The sequence below is a fragment of the Trachinotus anak genome, unplaced genomic scaffold, assembly GCF_046630095.1.
Source record: "Trachinotus anak isolate AG129_WGS33_773 ecotype Australia unplaced genomic scaffold, CSIRO_AGI_Tana_v1 ptg000031l, whole genome shotgun sequence".
Lineage (NCBI taxonomy): Eukaryota > Metazoa > Chordata > Actinopteri > Carangiformes > Carangidae > Trachinotus > Trachinotus anak.
The window spans coordinates 2,637,243-2,661,323 of NW_027273882.1; the positions used below are offsets into that span (position 1 = coordinate 2,637,243).

General features: G+C 42.0%; 1 protein-coding gene across 1 annotated transcript in view; it reads right to left on the reverse strand.

Annotated features, from left to right (window-relative positions):
- The window catches only part of man1a1 (mannosidase, alpha, class 1A, member 1), a 142,347-nt gene that overhangs the window by 32,499 nt on the left and 85,767 nt on the right, over positions 1 to 24,081 (reverse strand). Inside the window, exon 5 of the mRNA XM_071468064.1 lies at positions 4,855 to 4,949. Within this exon, the coding sequence (XP_071324165.1) occupies positions 4,855 to 4,949 (95 nt within the window). The remainder of the gene's footprint in view (positions 1 to 4,854; positions 4,950 to 24,081) is intronic.

The window sequence follows — 24,081 nt, forward strand, 5'->3', positions numbered from 1 at the left end:
TGTAGGGGAAGCAGTTGGTTTGTTGGTAGAGTGCTGCTGCAGCTTCCCCTGTCGAAGCACAGCGTCAAACATATGGGGACATAAATCTTTCTGCTGTATGTGGGATTTCCACTGTGGCTCTGAGTTACAACTATTTGATGTTCCAATCATTTTCTACACTCATTTGGAGCAATTTGATGAAGCAATCAATGTTTTATTTACACTCATGTCAGGTATAAATTCTGTATTTTCAACCATAGCTGGACTGAAACGTTTCCTGTGCTACAAATGTGTGAAAATGTTCAGCTTTACTTTGTGAAAACTCTTTCTGAGTGTTTAACACTATAATTTTTCATCATTACTCAGCTACTAAAGTGCGACTGATATTACTAATAAGCAGCAGGAAACAATTATGAGTCTATCCCTCAGCAAAAACAAATCAATGCTGCATTTAATTTGTTAATTCTGGCTGTTTAATCTGTTAATGGCTACTTTTCTATTTAGTGACACTACAGTACATTTAAAACTGATTAACAACTCTATCTAATCCTTTCATTTGAAACCTACAATTAAATATACAATTATACAACATATACAATTAAAGCTGTTGCATGCATGGTGAGGTTAGTTTTGTCTGTACAGAACATTTCACTGGAAGCTCTGCAGCCGTGTCAGAGACTTAGTTCGTTGTGATTCTTTTTACTTTAATAATCGAAACTAAAATCAGGGACAAATGTTCTTATCTTTCTGGCTGCAGTGTCACAAGATATGCTCTGGTGAGACCAGAGTCTGTGGCAGATCAATTGGGCAAATCGGATCTTTGCAGCATTTTCCGCTCAGTTAGTGGCAATCAATGGGTTTATATACAAAGAGAGAGAGAGAGAGAGAGAGAGAGAGAGAGGGAGAGAGAGAGAGAGAGAGAGAGAGAGAAAATAAGGCAGATGGATCTGTGAGTCCAGCCTCTGATCCTTTCAGAAACACTGTGCCCCTGATTTATCAGACCTCCCAAGTGGCTGAGTTTGAGGCTGTTTAAAGTGTCTTCTGAACATAAAACAACTGGACGTCAAGACAAAATTTCCCACAGATCACTCTGATAAAAAATCCCATGATGTTTTCTTTTGATTTTTTCTCATAACTAATTCAGAGTGCCTCCATAACCATACATTTGGTTTGACAGTGGTCTGTGACCAGTCTGGTGATCAGTTTGGCTCATTGGTGCACAGGTTTCAGAAAATTTCCCCATTTCACGAGGATTTCCCAGACCAGTGTGAAATCTTGATTAAATTAAAGAGTCCACTCTTTCAGCCAATTGAATTGTTTGCTTAAGATTTTTTTTAAAAGCAATGATTCAGATCTATGTGTCCTGGGCTGTTTTTATGATTACTTAAAGAGTAACTTAACACCTGCTGAAAATCTTTTTACTGATCTCCAGTGCTTGAACTTCTCATGTTGCCGCAGTGATGTGCAGGTGTACTCCAGGATGCAGGAGCTGCCTGTTACCACCGCAGTGATTCTGGGTGTGGTCAGAGGAGAAACCCAGCCTGAAACCTTTAACCAGGCGGGGCAGCTAAGGTGCTTTTCAGCCTGGTGCTAAGTTACTCTTTAAAGATCCAATAGCGAGGTAAAGAACATCACATGGGACATTTGGTTTCCATGATACTCACAAACACGTATTCATGCACTGAAACCACCAGGATGGTGTTGCCACAGGCATAACTCAAAACCTCTTGAAGCAGCTCATATTTATTTAAGTGCAGAATAAATCCTTTAAGATGATGTTTACGTGTGCTGCTTTTAATACAACATCTACTTTTTCTATTTACCTTGGGACCCATTACTTTGTCTAGACACAACTGCAAACCCATAACTTCAGAGGAAAAAGTAGCTAAGACATCACCAGAGTGAGGAAGTGACATTTATCTTGTTCTCTAAAATTAAAACTGTGAGAAAACAAGGTTTACTCGTGTAGAAGCAGCAATATGCTTTAAACTGTGCCCTTATTTCTCGTGGCTCCTCTTGGGCTCTGCAGATAGCTACAGGGCAGAGTGATGAAAAGCTGCAGAGAGGGAATAAAGAGAACAAGGCCATGGAGTGGAGTGGACCTACAATGTGACGTCCTGAAACAGAAGGAGATACTGGGTCAGTCAAGGTAAGATGGAGTGAGGAGGGAGTGAGGAAGGGCGGAGAGGGAATACAGGAGAGTGTGTAAAGAAATAAAATGAAGGAATGGAGAACAGGAGAGAGAGAAGCAGTGGGGATAAAGGGAAAGATGATAATTGGGCCTTGTTTGCAACTGTGTCTGTGTGTTTTACAGATTTATGCCACTTCAATCTGGGCCAAGGTTATGTAGGCATACTGCTTCTAAAGTGCTTCACTGAAGTTTCTTCTCAACTACACGTTTATGAAAACTCTTCATCTGTTTCTGTCTCTGTAAAAGAAACTGAGTGTTCATGCTGCAGATCATCCAACCACTGAAAGCTTTTTATTTCTATTTCTTCAGCAACAAACATGTTATTGGCCCTTCAACCTGAGTTCTCTGTAATGTCACTTATATGCAGCAGCTCAGCATCCAGCTCAACAGATCCTCACACAAAAGACAGGAAGGAAGCAACAATATTATTAGTCACGCAACTAAAAACATTCAAAGGCTGTAAGATCAAAAAGCCATTTGTGGATATATGTGATATTTCTTCTTATATCAGACTAAAACTACCATTTAATGATGAAACTACTAAAATAACATTGCCACTTAATTTTCATGAGTTCATGTCCTGAAGGATGCATTGATAATACTTATGAGAAGGTTATGAATGGATATTCTACCTGAAGGACAGTACGGTGCAGAAGTTTCGATTGTTTATATTATTATCCATCACGGAGTACCATCAGGGAGGTGTCTAATTGGTCCCACATTCATTCTGCTGCATGACAACAACCCCAAACATACAGCCTGAGTCTGTCTGCAGAGACAAGACGAGCGAGGAGTCCTGCAGCAGATGGTATGGATGGATGCTACGTGTGCATGGGAATATGTGTGTGTGTGTGTGTGTGTGTGTGTGTAGGGATGTGAGAGTGTGTGTGTGCGCGTGTGCGTGTGTGTATGTGTGCAGGGATGTGGGACAGTGTGCGTTTGCTTTCAAGCTATCATAGCTCAGTCATGCAGGTAAAGTCATCAACACTACCAATCTGCTCAGGGCTTGAGGGGATCGTGCATGCGCACCCACATACATGTGCGTGCACACACACACACACACACACACACACACACACACACACACACACACACACACACACACACACACACACCGAGTCTCTCCCAGGGGTGTTTCTCACTCCAGAGACAGGGACAAGGAGGGGCAGAGCCCATTCACCCTTATAGACAGAAAGAAAATTAATTTGTTACAGCACGTTTATCGTCATGACAACCTGTTTTGTAATTAACGACTGACAAACAGTTGAGGGTCCTGTCTGTCTCTGGGGAGAGAGAGATATAGAGAAAATGGAGGGAATAAAAAGCGTGCCCCCTTCAACAGGAGTGTTTTTGTTTCCACTGTTTCCTGGAGACAGATTCAGGTCAGAGCTGATGTTAATAATATAAAATAATACAACAAATTGTCTGTTACACAATCTAATCTTTATTTTTATAATTGCAAATGTATTTGTATTGTATTATATAAAAGTTAACATATGGTTCAATTCACTCAACTAAGTTCTTGCTCACATTTAGCTCTGTTTTTGGTCTCCACCACCTCCTGTGAGGAACATCTGCCTCTTTAGCTGCATCAAGCTCCACTATGTTCACCTACATGTTGCTAACTTGTGTTGTCTGCTGTTTGGTGCTGAGCCTGTAGTGTACAGTGGGTTTATTTTTTAGCTATTTTCCCTCGCTAAAAAAAAATCTTCCTGCTGCTGCCAAAAACAACGCCATGAGAGCGGTAAGTGAATGAAAATAGTAAAGCTGTGGGCCAGACAGATAAACAATGAACTGAAACCCACTGTAAAGCTCCAGAGAGCCGAGGGGAGCTTTACAGTGGGTACAGTACATTACTTTTTGGTTTCTCATATTTATCTGTTAATAAAAAGCCTAAAGAAGGTTAATAAGACATTTGATAAATAATGTGCTGCAATTTAACTTAATAATAAAACGGTGGACAATGGTAGTAGTATGTTTTTAATGTTTTTATCTCTTTTCATATCCTCTAATACACCCATACTACATTATCTTTTACAGCTGTCACTTCACATTTAAGCACTTTAATGCCAAATTACTGTAAATTACTGTTAGTGTGCACAGCCACTGAGCGGGAAAGCCCTGCATTATGGATCAATGCTACAAGAAATCTGTGATCAATCATAGCGAATCATATCCAACATATCAGAAATGGAGGATTTTCAACAGACAGGCAAGCTGGTTTACTGTTTCTATCTTGTGTGTGTGTGTGTGTTTTTGCATGTATGTGTGTAGTATCAAACCCAGGTACAACCCCTCGACAGTGTGTCTCATTGTATTGATAAACCCACTGACTGTAGCCTTTAAGTTACTCAGAGAATTCAGAAATGTTTGGTTTCGATTGAGCGTAGTTTAGTTTCAGGCCCAGCCACTGACACACAGTCCTGGATGAAAACCAAACAACTTCAGTCCGACAAGTCGGCTCTGTCATGTAAAAGTAAAACATCACAGCTCTGTGTGCGAGAGTGAAACAGACAGAGCCTGTGTTCACCACCTCACACCAAGCGTCAGACCACAGAGCTCTTTAAAGCATCAAACCATCAAAACAGAACGGCTGCCTCAAATACCACCAGTGTGGAGTGCTGTGCGAGAAAGAGCAAGGAAGTGTGTGTGTGTGTGTGTGTGTGGGTGTGTGTGTGTTTTACCTCTTGAGGTTAAGCAGAGCCCAGGGGATGCCGGTGGGCGTTTTGAAGGCTGGCAGCAGCTTTTCGCCCAGCTCCACCGCCTTCCTACGGAAAACCTGAGAGAGAAAGACAGAGTGTCTCATTACAAGAGGTTTCTCCTTCCTGAAAGAGGATTTCACATTTTCTTGACCAGCTCCACATACACAATGAAGGCAGAGAGACAGAAAAGCATCAAATAGGTATTTTTACACAACAGCAACATTCAATATCAGAACCATGACTCAACAACTTGAACTTTGAGATAAAACCATGTTAAATTAGAAAATACTGTTCAACATCTGCCTCTCAGTATTAAGTTTACAGCCTACACTTGTAGCCCAGTCCTTCCTTCCCTCCTTCCTTCCTCTCTTTTCATCCCTTCATTCCAGACTTTCCCTCTTTCCTGCCCTCTTCCTTTTGTCATTGTCATCTTTTGCCAATATCTTTCCCTGCCTGTCTTGTTGTCGCCTGCAGCCACGATACATTAATGTTTTCCATCTGTAATATGAGGAAAATGACAGATTCTTTACCCCATTCAATCATTTGCAATGTCACTCACATAGTATAAAAACGCAATTATAAGACGCTCTTCAGTGAAACTATTCCAACTGGAAAAGGGATTTAAACTCATGAGTCTGGGACTGAAGAGGAAGAACATGATTAGAATATTTTGAAAGGCATCATATGAACATTTGAAAACCAGTTTATTACTCTAACAGAGTGGATTTAGGGCTATCTTAACAACAAAAATAAATAAAGAAGTCTGGAAGAAGCCACCTACATCTGACTGAGCATGACTAATTAAAGTTGTGTGACTGGAGTGTGCTCATGGAAAATATCCAGCAGTGTTTCCCTCTTTAAACATTTAGTGTCTCTCTGCAGCTCTAAACTGACTGACTGACTGGATAAAAGAGGATGACATTGTGATGCTTTAATGATTCTCTGCTCAGTAGAGGTAACAAAACTTAAGCTTAAACTTCAGAGTAAAACACAAACTGCATTAAGATGAGTTTTTACCATTTTAATTAGAATAATACTAAACTTTATTTATAAGGCACCTTAAAAAAAACAACTCCTTAAATTGATTTCCTGTGTCTAAGCTTCTGTTAGCATATCTGACTGGACTGCTCTGTAGCAGCTTTAGTCAGGGAGGAGGGGTTGGGGTGGGGGTCGGGGGGGTTACGGTGGCTCTTAGGTGTCTGATTTTGTTGGCTGTAGGAGTGAAGTACTTCCATATTTGGCTCCTGGCACGAGTTTAGTCAGGCAGTTAAGATGGAATGGGATTTGGCCCAAGATGTGGTGGACTGCTCGACACTGCTGCCAGGGTTTCAGCCGCTTCATTCTCACTGCTGCTGCTGCTGCTGCTGGACACTAACGAGAGCCAGAACGACGCTTTGTCCGTTTCTGTTAGTTACTGCAATCCACATGTACACAGCCTGTTTTTGTTGCTCACTGCTGATGTAGTGATGGAAGTGCTGTTGTAGCAACGAGTGACAGAAATGGCAAAAATAAAATTGTCTCAATTTGAAATTAAAACCAGTCAATAAACTGAAACAGCTGTTTAGGACGTGAGATAAGGCTTTTTGAAGCAATGATTTGACATCAACCTTTACAATGAAACTCACTAAAGGGAACGACGTCTTTTAGATCCACAGACTTGTTAAAAAAAGAGCACTGGAACATGCACACTCATAAAAGACTGATTCCACAACATAAGTGCAGCAAGACTTCTCAAGACTGTTTACTACGTTCTCATAAACCCGTCCAGCTTCACTTGAGTCGCTGCATTTTCAAGTCAAGACCTGCTCTTGCCTGGTTCACCTATTCTAGCTCTGGCTACACCTGGGAATGAATTTCCTCACAAAGACTGAGCAGCAAACTTTTCCTGTGATGAAATATGTGGTTACACAGAACCATTATCAGTCCGCAACCAAAAGCTGGTATGTGGTCTCAAACTCACAAGTGTGTATAGTACTGATAACATTTCCCATTCAAAACCAATTCAAACACAGATTTTACACATTTTAACAAGGGTCAACAATATTTCTCTCCTTTACACCTCACTCCCACTTGTTTTCAGGCTGAATTTACAAGCATACAGTCCTCCCTCTTGTTATCATCCATCTATTATTCTTTCCCTCAGTGTAGTAATATCTCTCTCACACACACACACACACACACACACACACACACACAAGCTCAGAGGTGGTACAGTAGCATACACTTTGTCAGCGAGCTGGCAGCTCTGTTCCCGGGGGATCTAACACTCTTCAGGGTGTGAGAGATGGAGGCAGGGCGGAGGAAAAGATTTGTGAAGAAAAAGCTCGAGAGGCTACTCGTCAAAACAATGTGGCAACTCCACAGCTTTTCCCTCAAAAGTAAAAGGCAGGGAAAGGTTACTGTGAGCTGAACCGGGAAGAGGGGAAACAGAGAGGTGGTATTCATGTCGGAATGACATTTGGGGAATAACTATCAGATCAACGTAGGTGATCTGTTGATGTCACAGAATCGCAGGCTCAGTCAGGAAATGTGTGGCTGCAGAACCTCAGCTACACAAATGTCTTTCACTGAGATCTTTGGCTCCTGTGAAGCTACAGTAGCTCGCCTCACACAGGCCTCCTCAGTCACTGTCAGACTGACTCAGGCTGGAAGTCCTGCACTTCAGTGGATAGTAAATGAGAGACTGTAATAAAATGATTAGCCTTTGCAAAAGTTTCTTTGTGTGAAGGACAATGAGTGTGTCAGGGTTTAGAGACTCTGGGGTTGTGGAGCCCAAAACAGAGCTAAAAGAATAAGTACGTTGATTAAATGTGTCAGCTGAAGTGAATGTTAATAATCAGCATGTGATTGGCCAGTTACTGCAGTTGTAAGAAAAACTAAATTAGGAATAAATTAATAAATAAAAGGGTTTTGTAATTTTTAATCATATATATTACATGAATAAAAATCTATGATCCAATACATATCACCAACCTCATCACACATTTCATGGCATTTTGAGAAAACCTCCAGAACTTCAACAAACCTGTGGGCTCTGTCAGTGAAGAAGCTCTACAGGGCTGATGGTGGAGCGTGTCAACAAAAACAACTCAGCTACAATACCACAGGAAGACATGAGACGGACATTAACATGAAAATAATCAGAGGGTTAATTATTATTACATTGTGACCTATCTACAAGACTTCCACAACTTTCAGCACTGACACAAAATGCAACAGGAACGAGGATGACCACGTCAGGTATGGGAGAAACTGTAAAACCAGCCGATGTAGAAGTCATTATTCCACACTGGAATTTTATGTTGCGCATCAGGAGGACCTACAAGATACAGGGTGTACAAGTCAAAGTGCTTGGTTGCGTTGTTGACATCAAATTACACCTCTGTACGTTAAGGTGTGTGTGTGTGTGTGTGTGTGTGTGTGTGTTTTGGGTTTTGGGGCTGCACCGTGGGAGCAGGATTGTGTCGTAACAAGGCGTCAGATCCCTGTGATTAATGCCTTTAATAATGCCAACAGCACACTGAGGGGGAGAATAAAAACACTCCCAGGGATGCACAGAAGAATAAATTAACACGCCCTATGTCCAAGGCCATCAAGCAAACTGCCAACAAGCTTTAATAAGCAACTGAATTATACAGAAACTGAGGATCACACACACATGCACACACACACACACAGCTTGTGACTGATGTTATTAGTAGAAACCGGTGTTGATAATCACATTTCATGCCTGGACACTTCTGAGGAAGGAAAACAAACTACCTCACTACTCCTGTGTGTGTTAACCTCAGTCACTGCAGAAACCAGGATCTGACAGTTTATCAAGTCAATATTTTTCAGAGTCAGCAGCTGAATGTTTTGGCGTGCATGATAATTAATTTAATAAGAACTGTATCTGTTATGACTTGCTAAAGCTGCTGCCATGTTGTGACGTCCTTGTGCTGGGATGACTGAGGAAGTTGCATAATATTTGAACTGATAAAGACAAAAATGACAGAAGGAAGAATTTTGTGCCGTCATCTTCCGTGCTGGGTAAGAAGGAAATGAGTTATCAAAACCATTACCTACACTCTTCTACTGGAACACAAAGGTGATTATATCTGCTCGCCTCAAAAGATTAAGAGATGTTGGTACTAAAGATAAAGATCCATTCCTCCGAGGACGTTTTAAAAATGTACTTCCTTCTTATATAAGTCAGGGGATATTTGCTTGATCATGGTCACTTGGTGCAGAACTTTTAGCTATAATGTGACAACTTAAAGTAAGACGAGTGATGTCACTGCAAATTATATTCAACCTCTAACACAAGTTTTCCAAATGCTTCCTGATAGATATTGAGTGTCAGTAGTAAATTAAGATCTGATACAGTCAGTGTCATCGGCTTAAAGGGAAGGTCAAAATAGGTTAGAAACAGTTTCGCTTTTACACCGTTTGTCAACCAGAGCAATGACAAGTTTATTTTTCAACTGTGTCTTCATCTTTGTTGCCCTTTTTAATAACTAAATGTATTTATTAGATTCATTTATTAGCTGTACCGCTTTTCTGTAGAGTCTTTTAGGTTAGAGCCAATCCCAGCTGACCCTGTGTAAGAGGAAGGGTTCACTCTGGACAGGTCCACAGTTTATCACAGGGTACAAACAATCATTCACACTCACATTCACACCTACTGGCAAGTTGGAGACCAGTTACTCTGCATTTCCTGACTGTGGGAGGAAGCTGGAGCAGACAGAGAAAACCCACACAGCCACAAAGAGAACATGTAAACTCCACACAGCCGACATCCACTTATCAGAAGGTCGGTGGTTCGATCCCCGGCTCCTCCGGTCCACATGTCGAAGTGTCCTTGGGCAAGGCACTGAACCCCAAACTGCCTCTGATGGCTGTCCCATCAGCGTATGAGTGTGTGTGAATGTTTGAAGCACTCCATGTGTAGATGTAAGTGCTGTATGACTGTGTGTGTGAATGGGTGAATGCGGCTCACGTTGTAAAGTGCTTTGAGTGGTCAATAAGACTAGAAAAGCGCTATATAAGCAGTCCATTTACCATTTAGGTTCAAACCCAGAACCTTCTTTCTGTGAGGCAGCAGTGCAAACCGCTGCACCACATCTTTATCACAAATATTTATGTTTTGTGTGTTGCTAGGACAAAATATTAAGCATGTTTGCTGTATCAGTTTCTATATTCAAGTACTATTTGATTGTACTGGTTGTCAGTGATTCAGCCTACTGAGTTGAGTGAGACAAATTGCTCAGACTCCTTACTGCCATGCGTGAATACATTTGACTCTTATTAGAAGAAGCAGGATTATGGATCCTGTGTTTCAGTAGAGAGTCTGACAATTGTTTATGTAATTGTCTCACCCTTCAACTAATGTCATTCTAAGAGAATCTCTAAATTGTTGAATGTTTGCTTTCATAAGAAAAAGGTCACATTTAAACATGTTAAACATACTTTATAACAAAGTATCAATCGCTGGCTTCAGCATCAGTTCAGTTTGGTTTTGGCTTCGGAAAGCTTGAAATCTAAAAGTCAATATCTAATATACTGTAACAGTAATTTTAAAAAGCATCTATTGTCCTCGAGGTGTGTGTGTAACAGACCACAGATACAGTGGAGGAACAGCTCACCTGACAAAAACGCCAACAAACCCACAGCACTGGTGATAATTCAGGTCAGAGACAAGACACTGGTTAAAGCTCCTGCCATGAGTAATGAAAAGAGAAACAAGGTAGAAGGAGGGGAGGAACATTTGCTCTACTTTCATTCCTCGAGAAGTTCGGGCCACTGTGTTTGTCCTCCACAAAGTCATTTAATCCACAGGATGAGAATAAAGTGTGTGTTTTAGAGGGAGGGAGAGAGAGAGAGCATAAGAAAGGGAGAGGGCAAACCACAGGACGCCCATTTAAGATGCAGTTACATACATGCAACTTGTACCACCAGGGAGTTTGCCTTGTAAAGCCCTCTCTTCTTGTGTGTGTAATTATTGTCTTTGTATGAAGCAGAGAGATTAAAGCCAGTTACGTCGTCCTTGTGTGGTATTTTAAGGCTGGTATTTTGGTCTAGGGGAAACCCGAGCTTTGGATTAGAAGGTTAGGTTTAGGGTTCAAGATATTTCCAGAACAAAGAAAATGAGAGACAACACAAACGATTTCGACCACCTAAAACATCAGATTTTAGTGGCTCTGGGACGACATCTGTTCGTAGACCAACCCCTTGTGTAGAGGATAAAGTTTTTCTCCAACACCAGTAGCCCCAGCGCATATTTCTCACAAGAAATAGGATTAAATCTTGTTGTCTTGCCATTATTATTGCTCTCATATATCAAGGTACATGTAAAACCACCAGATGGGTTCCTGGCAAGTTCTCTGTGACATTTATTGTAGGGAATCACTAAATGAAGTGAGTGAGGCAGGTTGAGGAGAAGTAAGTACATCAGATAAGTCAATGCAGCTGTTACACAAACATGGCCGTATTTCCACAGGGTATAGACTGGTTCTCACCATGGTCAACAATGTGACGAGGCCAACACAGGCGTTGTCAGTATCAAATCTTTTGTCTTTTTTTTTTAACAATAAAGATTCAGATTTCTGAAACAGTAGAAACAGCAACAGAAAGATGACATCACTGACAACCTCTGTACTGTAATGAAACCCAAACTATTAACCTGGAAGGTTGGCTTCTGCACAATGCAAACAAGAGTGTCAGATGATCTATATCCTGAAGAGGTGAACCAGTTGTGTTTGTAAAAACAGTGCATCAGACCTAACAGATGGATCCAGAGAACGTCTCCTTCACAGAGAGACTCGGGTCCATCACTCCAATCAGCCACAGTGGAAATACACTTCTCAACGATGTAATTAATTACTCCGACGTAGGACCAGAGCAGCATCAATAAAAATGTCTCTGGTGGAGCAAACAACGCCAGCAGACTAGTAATTAAACAGGTTGTAAACAAATCCCCAGTGTGCCCCAATTATCCAGACAAATTAAAATGGAACTGAAAATAGTTAACACAATAGAATCTGAATTGAAAATTTCCCTTGTATTTATAAACTCCCTGCACACACAACTAAACAAAGTGGTGCGCTGTGGGTACAATTTTTAATGTTCTCCAATGTTGTCACATTCACATTACTACTTTTTATTAGGTTAAACTGATGGTTTGTTTCACTTGTTTCTTGACTTTGGAAATGTCAGTCAACAAAACAACCTCAGTTTTAGAGTCCACTTGTTCTGGAGCACAGGACTGAATAAGGACTGTGGCCTTGAGAGACTGGTTTTAGAGCAGAAACAATGAGCCAATTAATAGATTAGTCGACTGACAAAAAATGAAACTATTTTATGAATTGATTTTTTTTTTTGCTGTGAGTAGTTTTATGAAGGAAAAAGTGTCCAAAAATGTCCTGTTTGCAGCATCAGAAATGTGAATATTCACTTCGTGTGAGTAAACTGAATATGTTGGGACCCAACACTTCAACATCACCTTGGACTGTGGGAAACAGTGATGGATATTCCCATCATAAAAATGATCAGCAGATGAATCAATGAAGAGAGAAATTGTTTGTTGCAGTTCTGGACTGTTTTGTCAGCTGCTGTATCCCAGGTCAAGAATCACCTGTCAAGCTCAGTGTTTACAGCCTCTGGCTCTTTTAATGGACTCCATTCAAGCAATGTGGCTGGTGAGTGAAATGTTGCTACAGCTCAGATGAATGATGGTCAAACATTCAGAAATAAGGCCAAGGTTGTGAATATGACCTTTTTTTTATGGTTAGTGTGTGTAGGATGTGATGGTAGAGCCTCAGTGGACTACACAGGTTGTGTAGGTGTGTACCTGCCCTCTTCTTCAAAGACAAATTAAATGAATTAAGGGTTAAATTCATGCGTAGGTTTGGATTAGAGTCAGACTCTGGCAGTGGAAGGTCCCCACAAGGATTTTAACATGTAAAGTATGTGTGAGTATGTGTGTGTTCATCTAATCAAGCTTCCAGCTCCACTTCTCTACACAGAACCATTGGCAGTGTGTGTGTGTGTGTGTGTATGATGATGTCTTGCAGTCCGTAGAGTCTCTTGGACAGCTTCCTAACTAAGATGAATCACCCAGCCAGGCCTCTGGGTGACCAGCGGGCCTTGTGGGACATGTGGCCCAGATTACAGCAGTGTATGCTGGGAGGGAGGAAGCCACGCGTGCCAACACCCCCCCCCCACCTGCCTTCCCCTCCCTCCTGGATCCTGACACACTGCCCTCTTCTCCACCCTCCTCCCCTCTGCCCTTCATCAACACGTCTCTACTTATTTCACGGACACCTCCCCTCACTTCTGAAGACCTCCTTAAACTTGATTTATCTTCTTTCCTCCTCTTCCTCCCTTTTCCTCCCCAGTTCTCTCCCTGAAACTCGCTCTAATTTTTCTAGCTCCCACTTCTTTGACTGGTACGCACACAAAATTGGACAATGTACACGATGCTCAAGCAGCCAAATTTACATAGTACATGGATGCACCTTTTATGGCCACTGGAGGCAACACAAATCAGCACAACACAACACAACGCACATTGTGACATTTTGGTTTTTGAAGTCGATATGATGGATGTGACAGCAGATACAGAGGAACATTATCATTCATTTGTCCAATATTCACTTTCCTTTTAGTTTTCTTTTTGGTCTCCACCACGTCCTGAGGGAAATATATATCCACCATGTTCACCGTGTTTGGTGCTGGGCAGGTGTGTGTGTGTGTGTGTGTGTGTGTGCTGGATAAGGTTAAAGAGGAGCTACTGAGCCATAAAACTAAAATAAGGAGCTGAAAGACGCTTAAACCTCACGTAACACTGAGGGGAAACTGCAGAGTTGGGTTACTTTAGGTGACATCTTTACACAGTCATCTGATCTATTACAGATGATGATCAGAGAAATAACTGCTTTTTGATTGTTTTAGTTAAAAATGTCACTTTTTAAAATAAAATGCCTTTGAAATTATCATAAGTTAAATGAGCTGTTTTGCTCTTGGTGAGTAAAGTAATGAAGTTTAATGCTTAACAGTCTCCTAGACTGGTAAGTAAACAGTTAATGCTAACGTTAGCTATGCAGCGATAGCAAAACGTAGCTCCTTTAAAGTTTTGGTAAATAATATGAATGAGCATGTTTTTAACACTGGAGTGGGGCTGAAGTATTTACCAGGACCAAAGAAAACATCTCAAATCATGAAGTTCTCAATATCATTTAGAGGTTTGAAATGTGTTTCTCTCCTTTACTGGTGAGATTAGTGCACAGACACCTAATGCGATACTCAGTCAGGAATAAACAACTGTCCCAATTTACTATTTTTATTTAAAGAACACACTCGGTCATGTATTTCACTCCATCCAAATTCAAGTAGCATTAGAAAAGGGTGCTGATATTTCACTTCATGAATTAATGAATCCATGCAGGCACATCTGAATGACGAGTGCCGACTGGAGAAAGGCTAAGTGAGTGTGCGCCTGCCACGGTGTCAGCTGAGTGAGGCCCGCTTAAAGGCTGCTGCCCTGACAGCTGTATTGAAGAGGTTTAGGCAACACACACACACACACACACACACACACACACACACACACACACACACACACACACACACACACACACACACACACACACACACACACACATACATACTGAGGAGGTGACAGCTTTCGGTGGTTAAGAAGCCTGCTGTTGTGTGAATGGTTGCTCTTGTCTGGCTGTTGTCCGCCTCGCCTCGCCTCTCCTCTCCTCTCCTTTCCTCACCTCTCCTCACCTCATCAGAGTCTCTCTCTCAGTCTCTCTCTCAATTTAATAACTTGCTCCAGGAAGCGAAAACACAGAATGAAGGGTGGCAGAAAAACAAACATCAGGCTTGAGGAGACAAATTAGTAATAATTAAAGCAAAGCATACGGCAGGAGAGCAGAGGAGAGGAGAGGAGAGGAGAGGAGAGGAGAGGAGAGGAGAGGAAACGTGAGGAGAGGAGAGGAAATGAGAGGAGAGGAGAGGAAACAGGAGACGAGAGGATAGGAGAGAATGAAAGGAAAGACGGAAGAGGAAAGAGCAAAGGAAAGGAAAGGGTGGGACAAAAGAAAGGGAAAGAAATAAAGAAAAGGAGATGAAAGGAAAGGAAAAGGAAAAGGAAAGGAAAGAAAGGGAGATAATAGAAGAGCACAGAAGAGAAGAGGACAAAAGAAAACGATATACAAGAAAGAAAAAGTGGAGAGGGATCAACATGCGCCCAGTATTAACTCATTTGTTGTCTAATATGTATATTAAACAAAAAGAGTAGAAAATGCAGAAGGAAGTGCTCCGTGTAATTCACAACAGAGTCTCTGTCACACACACTCTGAACTCATCACCCTGACCTACAGCAGGAGGAAACATGGCTGCCATACGCTGAGGGGTGAAACACAAATGCCTCAGAGCGAGACGAGCGTTTCCCAGCAGGACGCCTCAGGGTGGAACATTTACCTGAGTAACTGGTGGCTTCACACGGAGTCACTCTCTTTGCATTATTTGAATAACAATAATAAGAGAATTTGAATTGTATGGAAATCCTGAGTTTGACCTCAACACTGCGTCCACAGTTTTCGTGGTGTGTGATGAGGTTTTCTGCACCGGATGAATACTTTCGCTCCAACAGCACATTTTTCCTGGGTAACCGTGGTGTTAAAAAGGGAGAGGGTTTTCCAGAGTGTGCCTCCCAAGAATACCTTTAGTGTCTGAAATAATTAAACTCTGCCCCCCCTCCAGCAGTTTGAATGTTAATGAGACTGGATGGAAAAATAGAGAGAGAGAGAGGGAGATCAACTCCTGAGTGATTTGGGTGTTTGGGTGGGGGGCCACCTGTCAGCTGTGATAAAGCACGAAAGGACACACACAAACACTCACCCCTCATTTACAGAGTGTGCTCTTGGTGAACATGATGGAGAGAGGGGGCGGTTGACAGAGAGACGGTGTGTGTGCTCTGTGTGACTCTACCTCCTGCTCTCTAGTGACAGAGAAAACATGTCAATTATAAAATGATTAGTAGATCAACAGAATAATATTTGGCAGCTGGTCAATTCACTGTCTAAGTATTTTATAACCATCAAAACAAACTGATGGTGCAACAAAACAAGACATTTGATGACGAATAAATAAACTGAAGAATTAATCGATTATTTTAGAAAAAAACCCCACAAAGTATCACATTAGAAAGAGACGTTATAACTGTAACTAAAGCATGTTCTCCATGTTCTCATCTTGAGGACTATCTAGTGTTATTTCTAGATACTTTCTCTTTTTTTCTGTTTTCTTGGTTTTATGTCATTTTAAATTTAATATTTTGGAGGTTTGGACAGTCATTTGGACAAAACAAAACATATGAGGACCTCACCATGACCTCTGGCAATGGACAGTGTTCAGTATTTCCTGATGCTTTAAAGAACAAACTATAAACCAAAAAGAAATTGCCAGATTAAAAAGTAATGAAAGTAAATGTTAGTTACTAAATATCTGTCAGAAAGAACTTTTTCTCTCTGGATAAGACCTCTGAGCTGCAGTGTTTATTTCATCTCAGCTCCTATTGTCAATGCAGTAATTACAACAATTCAACTTACTATATCTTCCTTGAATTGATTTTAATGGAGCAAAAAAACATAATTATAGAGAAAATCACTGTTGCTTTCTATGCTTTTCTTGTGCATCTTTCGAGTTGTCCGGTTAATATGCGCAATAACAACCAGAAACTGCAGCCTGAAGAAATCATCACAGTGCTCGTGTCATTGTGTCTACACCCTGCCTTTGTCCGTTCGTCCAATGCAAACCAGGCCTCAACCAAGCTACAAAGATTTGCCTTTTATTTTACTACATTAAACAAATGTTATGATTAGAGCTTAAAACAGGCATCAGGTGACATGCTGTGACAGTGATGCCACACACGAGTACATTTTTGAGGGGGTGTAGCATTTGTTTGTAAAAAGATGAAACTAAATGTATTTCATTAAACTCAATCTTGTTTTTTCCAGTGTGTTTCTGCTGCTGTAATTTCACACACCCTGCGTCCATGCTGCGTAACACATCCAATTCTTGTTCATCTGGTGTAATTCATGAGTGGACTTTCTCATTTCACAGCTGAGGCATCTAATCTGTTGTATCTGAACTGATTATGTAGAGCTACATAACAAATACAGCAATATAACTAATATTAAAAGTTAAAGCCGACATATATCAGCTCTGCCTTAATGTCCCATGTGGCAGAATAATGTAGCCTTGTTGAGATAATGTCAATCAAACGGAGATGACAGGGATGTCACAACTTTCCGATCTCTGACTTCACTGCTGGAAGCCTTTCCTCAGTTTGACGGACACCTGACAAGAGAGGTAGAAATGCTTTCCAAGACAGGAAAATGCTTTGGCTTTATCCTTCATCTCAATATTAGCAATCCTTGCCTTGCTCTTGCAGTCGCATATCAATACACACACATGCACATGCTCACACACACGCAATGAGAATCAACTCCTGATAATATTTTCTCTCCTCTCTTGTGGCACGGTCTATGCTGACTGTGCAGACTTTTGACAGTCAGCTCTTTTGACAGCGCTGCTATGGAAATGAAGAAGACAGAGGAACGTGAATTTACATAGAAAATTGCGGTCTCGGTGGGAAAGTTACAGGAGAGGAGAGCGTGTTTGGATGGTGCTGCGGGGGATAAAAACTGCAAGGTGAGCAACAAGCAGCGAGTTGAGTTTAATGCTCTGCTACAATAAGTGTCAATTCTGTCAGAATATCACAACATCAATACAACAGTTAATATCAATGTGTGGCATTCAGTGTAAAACTGCCTACAGCAGCGTAGGTGATGGGAAACATCATGCTTTATAGCATGTGGATAAGTGTCTAAAACTTAACAATATTAGATTGTGAAACTGGATACAACACACAGGATCTTGCATGTTCTGTAACAGTCCTTTAACTCTTTGTGCAATTAAGCATTTAGTCTGGGAATGGGAATCTATTCAGACTAAACAGCTCATCTCCACGTAGTGTCTGGATCCAGCTTCGACAAACTGCAGCTCACACCTGACAGTTAGATGCATCTCAAGTGGCTGCATGTGATTGAATTTATGTGTCTCTGCTCACATTTGACTTTGTCTGGAAGGAAAAACACACAACTGCTGACAGAATACTACATGTGTGCTCTGACCAAGCAGCTACAGCACTGGTGGGTATCGAATGGGGCATAAAAAGCATAAAAGGGCCCAGGAGGTCCTGGGTCCTGGGTCCTGGGGCCCGGGCCAGAGCTCCTGTTTGAGTCTGTGACTGTTTATTGTTTCTTGTTGGAAAGTTAATTAATTAACTACAAAGACTTTAAAATGACCACAAAGATGTAAGATGACCACAAAATGACACAAAACAACCACAAAGAGACACAAAATCACCACGAAAAAGACACAAGATGATCACAAAAACAGCAAAAAGTTGCAGAACAACTACAAAGAGATGTTAATCCACAACGAAAGGTTGCATAATGATTAAAAACAAATAAAAACAACCTCAAAAAGACACAAAACAACTATAAAGAGATGCAGAGTTACAAAGAGATGTGATTAATCACAAAGATATAAACAACTACTACAAAAAGATGCAAAACAAAGAGACACAAAAACACCTCAAAGAGACACAGTACCAGTTGTTTTGTGTCTCTTCGAGTCTGGGCATCTTTCTCCTGTGTAGCAGGTGTGGGGGCCTTCAGGGACTCACTGTCTCACAATCCATCCATAAACTAGAGAGGAGGACTGAGTGTGGATAAACTGGAGAAAACTTTACTGAAAACACTTCTGCTGTGTTCCATAAAAAGATTATTTGATGTCAGTTGACACAGTTTTTATCCTCACCTCAAATTCCTCCACAGAACAGGAAAACCTATGCAGGATCACTTGATAACTGCGTCTGTGATTGGTCAGGACCTAACGAGGCTGCACTTATGGGCTTGGAAGAAGTTGCCATGGAAACATGAGCATCCAAGAATAATGAGACAGAAGTTGGCACATTCATCATTTGCAAAGAAAACTCAAATAATGACAGGTTTTAATGCTCAGTGCACCTCAGTTAACCCACTCAACACAGCTGAATTATCAGGAAAACAACAGGTTACAATACACTCATAATAACCATATTAATACAACACAAACTCTGTTGACCACCAGGTTACTGTGATTCACTGAAACACACTTCAGCTTGCAGGAAACAGCTGGCAAAGACAATGAGAAGGCTATTTACTGGAAGCCAACTGATTTTTTATTTATGTCCGTTCATTCACTTCAGCAGCCACTTAGGGAATTATCAGGAAGAGTGGTGAGACAAATATAGTCCGCAGTAAATGAACTGACGCTAACAGCGATGAATATTTCAGAAGACTATTCTTCCCGAAACAACATACTAAAAGTACAAATGAAAAATAGATTGAGAATCAGAGTGAACAGGTGCAGGATGGAGAGAAAGCCAAGTGCCCTTCAAGTGTCCCGGTGGAGAGTCAGAGCTGCCTGAGGTGCAGCCCTGGAAGGCTTTCATCTGAATGGAAATGTCAAATATTCACTCAAACAGTTCAGCAAGGCCAAAGACAGTAAACAGACCTGATCTGACTCCCACTGGCAAAGCTAACACAGACCAAACTGGTGTCAAAGCCCGAGCAGCCACAGCACTGCTTCCACATCGTCCTGTACCGCATGAGGCATGTTAAACACCCTGGAGGCAGCTCGTGAAGTGCTGGATACCCAGGAAACCCCCTGAGCTGGGCTGTGTGGCAGAAACTGCTATAAAACTTTAGGTCTAATTTGTGACAAATTAGTAACAGAACTAGTTTCCAAAGGAATAGTTGGACTCTGATGTGGTGATTTGGGGTCTAAATGTCACATAGTCACTGGCAAATGTCAGTAACTGCAAAGAAACTGAGAACTTTTTTTTTTTTTTTAAAAAAGGAGATGAAATACAAAATAAAAAAAGATAAAAAATTAGCTGTTCAAGCCTCAGGGCTGCCCTGCTCCACAGTTCAATTGATAAAAGCTTGGATGTGTTTGGATCATCTGTGCAGCGGTTCCTCCAAACGAGAAAAAGATTCTCTGTGTATTCGGTGCTTGTTAAGGCTTTTAATTTCCCATGTAAATCTACAAAATTATAGATCACAATTGGTGTTCGCTAGAAGGAAGATGTCACTTGGGGAGTTTCGTCTTTTTGTGAGGAATCCAAATATCTTCCAAAAAAAAAAAAGTGCCAAAAAAAACAAAAAAAACACATGTAGTTTTTGTTCTAACAGCAGAATCTGACAAATGACAGAGTGAGAGTCTACAGAGAATCATTTTTGTCTAGACGGTGCTGAATTCAGACAAAAAAGCAACAGAATCAACATGGCTTAAATAAGTTTATGTCTCTTCCTTCTGGCTGTTTTGAAAACACAACAACTCTATGGGATTTACTTTTAATTGGCAACACATCCACATGTCACCAAGGGACATTGCCTGAGTGCGTAACAGTTGAAAAAGATTTTATTACAGTTACAAAACAACAGTGTGACTTCAATTCATGAAATAAATACGGTAAATGGAGTAAAAACAAATATATTAAAAAAAGAAGTCTTATAAAAATGCTAAAAAACATACATTAAAATGTAAAACAGCAAAGGGATACCTGCGTAGGTTCAAAGTCAATTAAGAAAAAGAATTGTACAATATTCCTTTGAAACATTTCTACAGGTTAACTGATTATTTTGTCCACTTCAAGGCAGCAGGACAGGCAGTAAACACAACTTTGACATATTATCACCTTATAAAGTTGATATAACGAAGGTGTTAGCAAAGACAGACCAGAAGCATTAAAGGTGCAGTAAGTGATTATAATCTTAAAGACTCAAATTCAGTGAATATGGGAAATAAACATAGCGGCCCAGACCGACAGTTCCAGCCAATCAGCAATAGGGAGCATTTGTGTTTGTGCACAGAGCAAGGGAAAGATGTAGAGGTGAGGGGAAAGGGGGCAATCGGAGCAAGAGACAGTGTAAAGATCACCAGGCCAAGGAGAAGGGGCCGTCTACCCTTCTGTCATCGGCAGACTGTGTGGAGCTTTGAAAAGGATGATGATTGATGGACGGCAGCGGCGTTAAGGCGAGTGCATGCAGGAACGTCTGCATGTGGCGGCGCTCCACTAGATGCTAATGTTGAGTCAGTGTTTGGTGCTGAGCAGGTGATGTACAGTGAGTCTATGATCTTTTTGCTGAATATTGCGGCTACATGCTGCTGCTGAAAACATGGTCGATGAGAGCGGTGACAATGGACCAAGGATGTTAAACTATGGGTCACAGAACCAAAACAATGAGCCTAAAGACGCTAAAATGCTCTATAGAGATGAGATGGACTGAAGTATTGTCTTTTGACTCATCGTGAATATAAACATATGAACCAGTGCAGCTTTAAGATCAGGTCAGGATGACCTATTACTCATTAGCATCTACAGTAATGGGAGAACTTTAATAAACAAATGCTATAAACAGGTAGGACGAGAAACAGAGAGAGACTCAAGCAGCTAAGTCTGGTTAAAAATCAAAAGGTTGTGTTGTGGAAAACAAAAAAACAGAGGAGCTGTTAGGAAGAGAGGCAGCCAGACAGACAAGCTGAGTAGAGAACAAAGACCTTTAAGGCGGTGTGTAGCACAAGTGTTAAACAAAGCTACCTGTCAAACTGCTGTCTGCAAAAAAAAACAAAAAACCCTCAGATCTCCACAGCTAGACGGCACACACATACTGAGATACATGCACACTAACTTTTCCTTCTTTTTCAAAGCCAGGATAGACATGATAGCAAGACAGGCATGCTGTATTAGCCCTTAAAAGCACCAGTCTAACATCAAAAAGACATCAGAGGGGACTTCAGCTACTGCACATACACAGATGTAAAGATGTACACACAGACTCACAGAAGCCTGGTAACAAAGCCTGGGAGACAGCTGATGTAATTGGACTGTAAGTCCCACAGAGCAGCGAGTTGCCTGTTGAAGAGTTAGGAGGCACGCAGCCGGCACTGGGCATTAATATTGAGCAGTGAGCCGCAGGGCATGGCGCACTTTCACCCACTGATATTTGGGATTTTTTTTTTGTCTCACAGTAAAACAATATGGACAGAGACACGAGTCTGAGCTGACCTGAAGAGCTTTGTGTCTAGAGCAACAACTGAGGTCAGAGAGAGATGTGCACTGTTGAATTCAAAGAAAAATGTGTTTGGTTTGTACTGTTGCATAAAGTGATTCATAACTTTCTACATATGCATCAAGAGTTCATCAATAATACAAAAAAAGAAACTAACTTGTTCAATGCTCTTTATATAAACAGTAGATTTAATTACAAGCGAGATAAGAGAACTTAAAGTAGAAGGCTGACTTTATCTGCTCTACTTGTTATGGTTTTGAATTGTATGTTTTGTTTGTTGCACTTTTTGTTCTCTTTCTGTTTCCCCCTCCCTTTTTTCTGTTTTTCCCTGCAGAGCTTGTGTGTGGCAGGGGCGTGGTGCAGCACTGGCAGCCTGACCCACCTGCAGCCCATTAGTCATTAAGCCAGTTTAAAACACCCGGTTCATCACCCACTCTGTGCCAGATTATTCCATGCTCTCTCCCTGCATGCTGTTCCCCGGCTACCCAGTCTCCAGGTTCTCCGTCGCTCTGTTTCTCCTGCCAGCCAGCCTCCTGCCTCCTTTTGCCTGCTTTGTTTTGGACTGTTTTTGCTCGTATTATTAAAGAAGTCTTCAGTTCCCGTTCTCCTGTCTCTGTACGTCTCTGCTCCGGGGTCCTAACCTTATAGGGAACCTAACAGAATAATCTGGCCAAGTATGGACCCCGCAGAGATGGAGAGGGTAAGACAAGCCCTCACTGCGCAAGGAGTTTGTGTTGGGCAACATGAGAGTGCCCTCAGCGAAATTATGGACAGACTACTCCATTTGACCGCAAGTATTACTCGGCTGGACAACCGTTTGAACCAGGTCTCCGCTCAGCTTTCCACACTGCCACCTCCAGCTCCTACCCAGGATCCTCCTGTTGTTTCTCCTGCTCCAGCTGTTTCATCTACCCTGCCCAGTCATCCCCGTGAGCCCTTTATCCCCACTCCAGACAGGTACTCAGGTGGTTTAGGGTCATGTAGTCAGTTTCTCCACCAGTGTTCTCTAGTATTTGACCAGCAGCCGTTAACCTATTCCTCGGAAAAGTCGAAGATAGCCTTTGTTTGTAGCTTACTTTCTGGGAAGGCATCTGCATGGGCTGTGGCCATGGCTAAAGCTGGCTCACCATCCTGGCAGTCTTTCCAGTTGTTCAGTGACGAATTTCGTCGAGTTTTTGACCATCCTCTTCAGGGTAGGGAAGCCGGTAATAGACTTCTCTCCTTGCGCCAGGGATCTCTCTCAGTCGCAGATTACTCTGTAGACTTCCGCATTCTCGCGGCTGAAAGTGGGTGGGATGAGAGGGCCTTACAGGGGGTTTTTCGACGTGGGTTAAGTGAAGAACTTAAGGATGAGCTAGCTGCTCGGGATGAGACCTCCTCTTTAGAGGAACTTATTTCCTTAGCCATCCGTCTTGATAACCGTCTCAGAGAAAGATGCAGGGACAGGGTCGTTAGCCAGAAGGTCCCTTCCCTTCTGTTCAAGTCTCCCCCCACCCCAGTTCCCATGGATTCCTGTCCGCCTCTGGTGCCACCCTCTCACCCAGCTGCCTCATCCTCCTCCAGTGATGGGGAGCCCATGCAGTTGGGGAGGATGAGGCTCTCCCCAGCGGAGCGTCAGCGGCGCTTCCTGAACAAGCTCTGCATTTACTGTGGACAAACGGGTCATGTCCTCACCAGCTGTCCCGTTCGGCCAAAAGACCTGGCTCATCAGTCGTAAGGGGGATGCTGGTGAGCCTTTCTGCAGTTTCTCCATCCCCCTCTCGACGCGTTAAGCTTAAGGGTACTGTTGCATGGGCACAGAGTAGCATACCTCTCCAGGTGCTGGTAGACTCAGGCGCTGATGATAATTTCATTGACTCTGGCATAGCTACCCAGTTTGGCCTTCCCACCAAGTCATTGCCGGAGCCCAAAGTCGTCCTAGCCCTGGACGGTCGACTTTTGGCCCGTGTCACTAGACGCACTGCCCCAGTGTCCCTGTTACTTTCTGGTAATCACCAGGAGACTATTTCCCTCTACCTTATTTCCTCTCCGG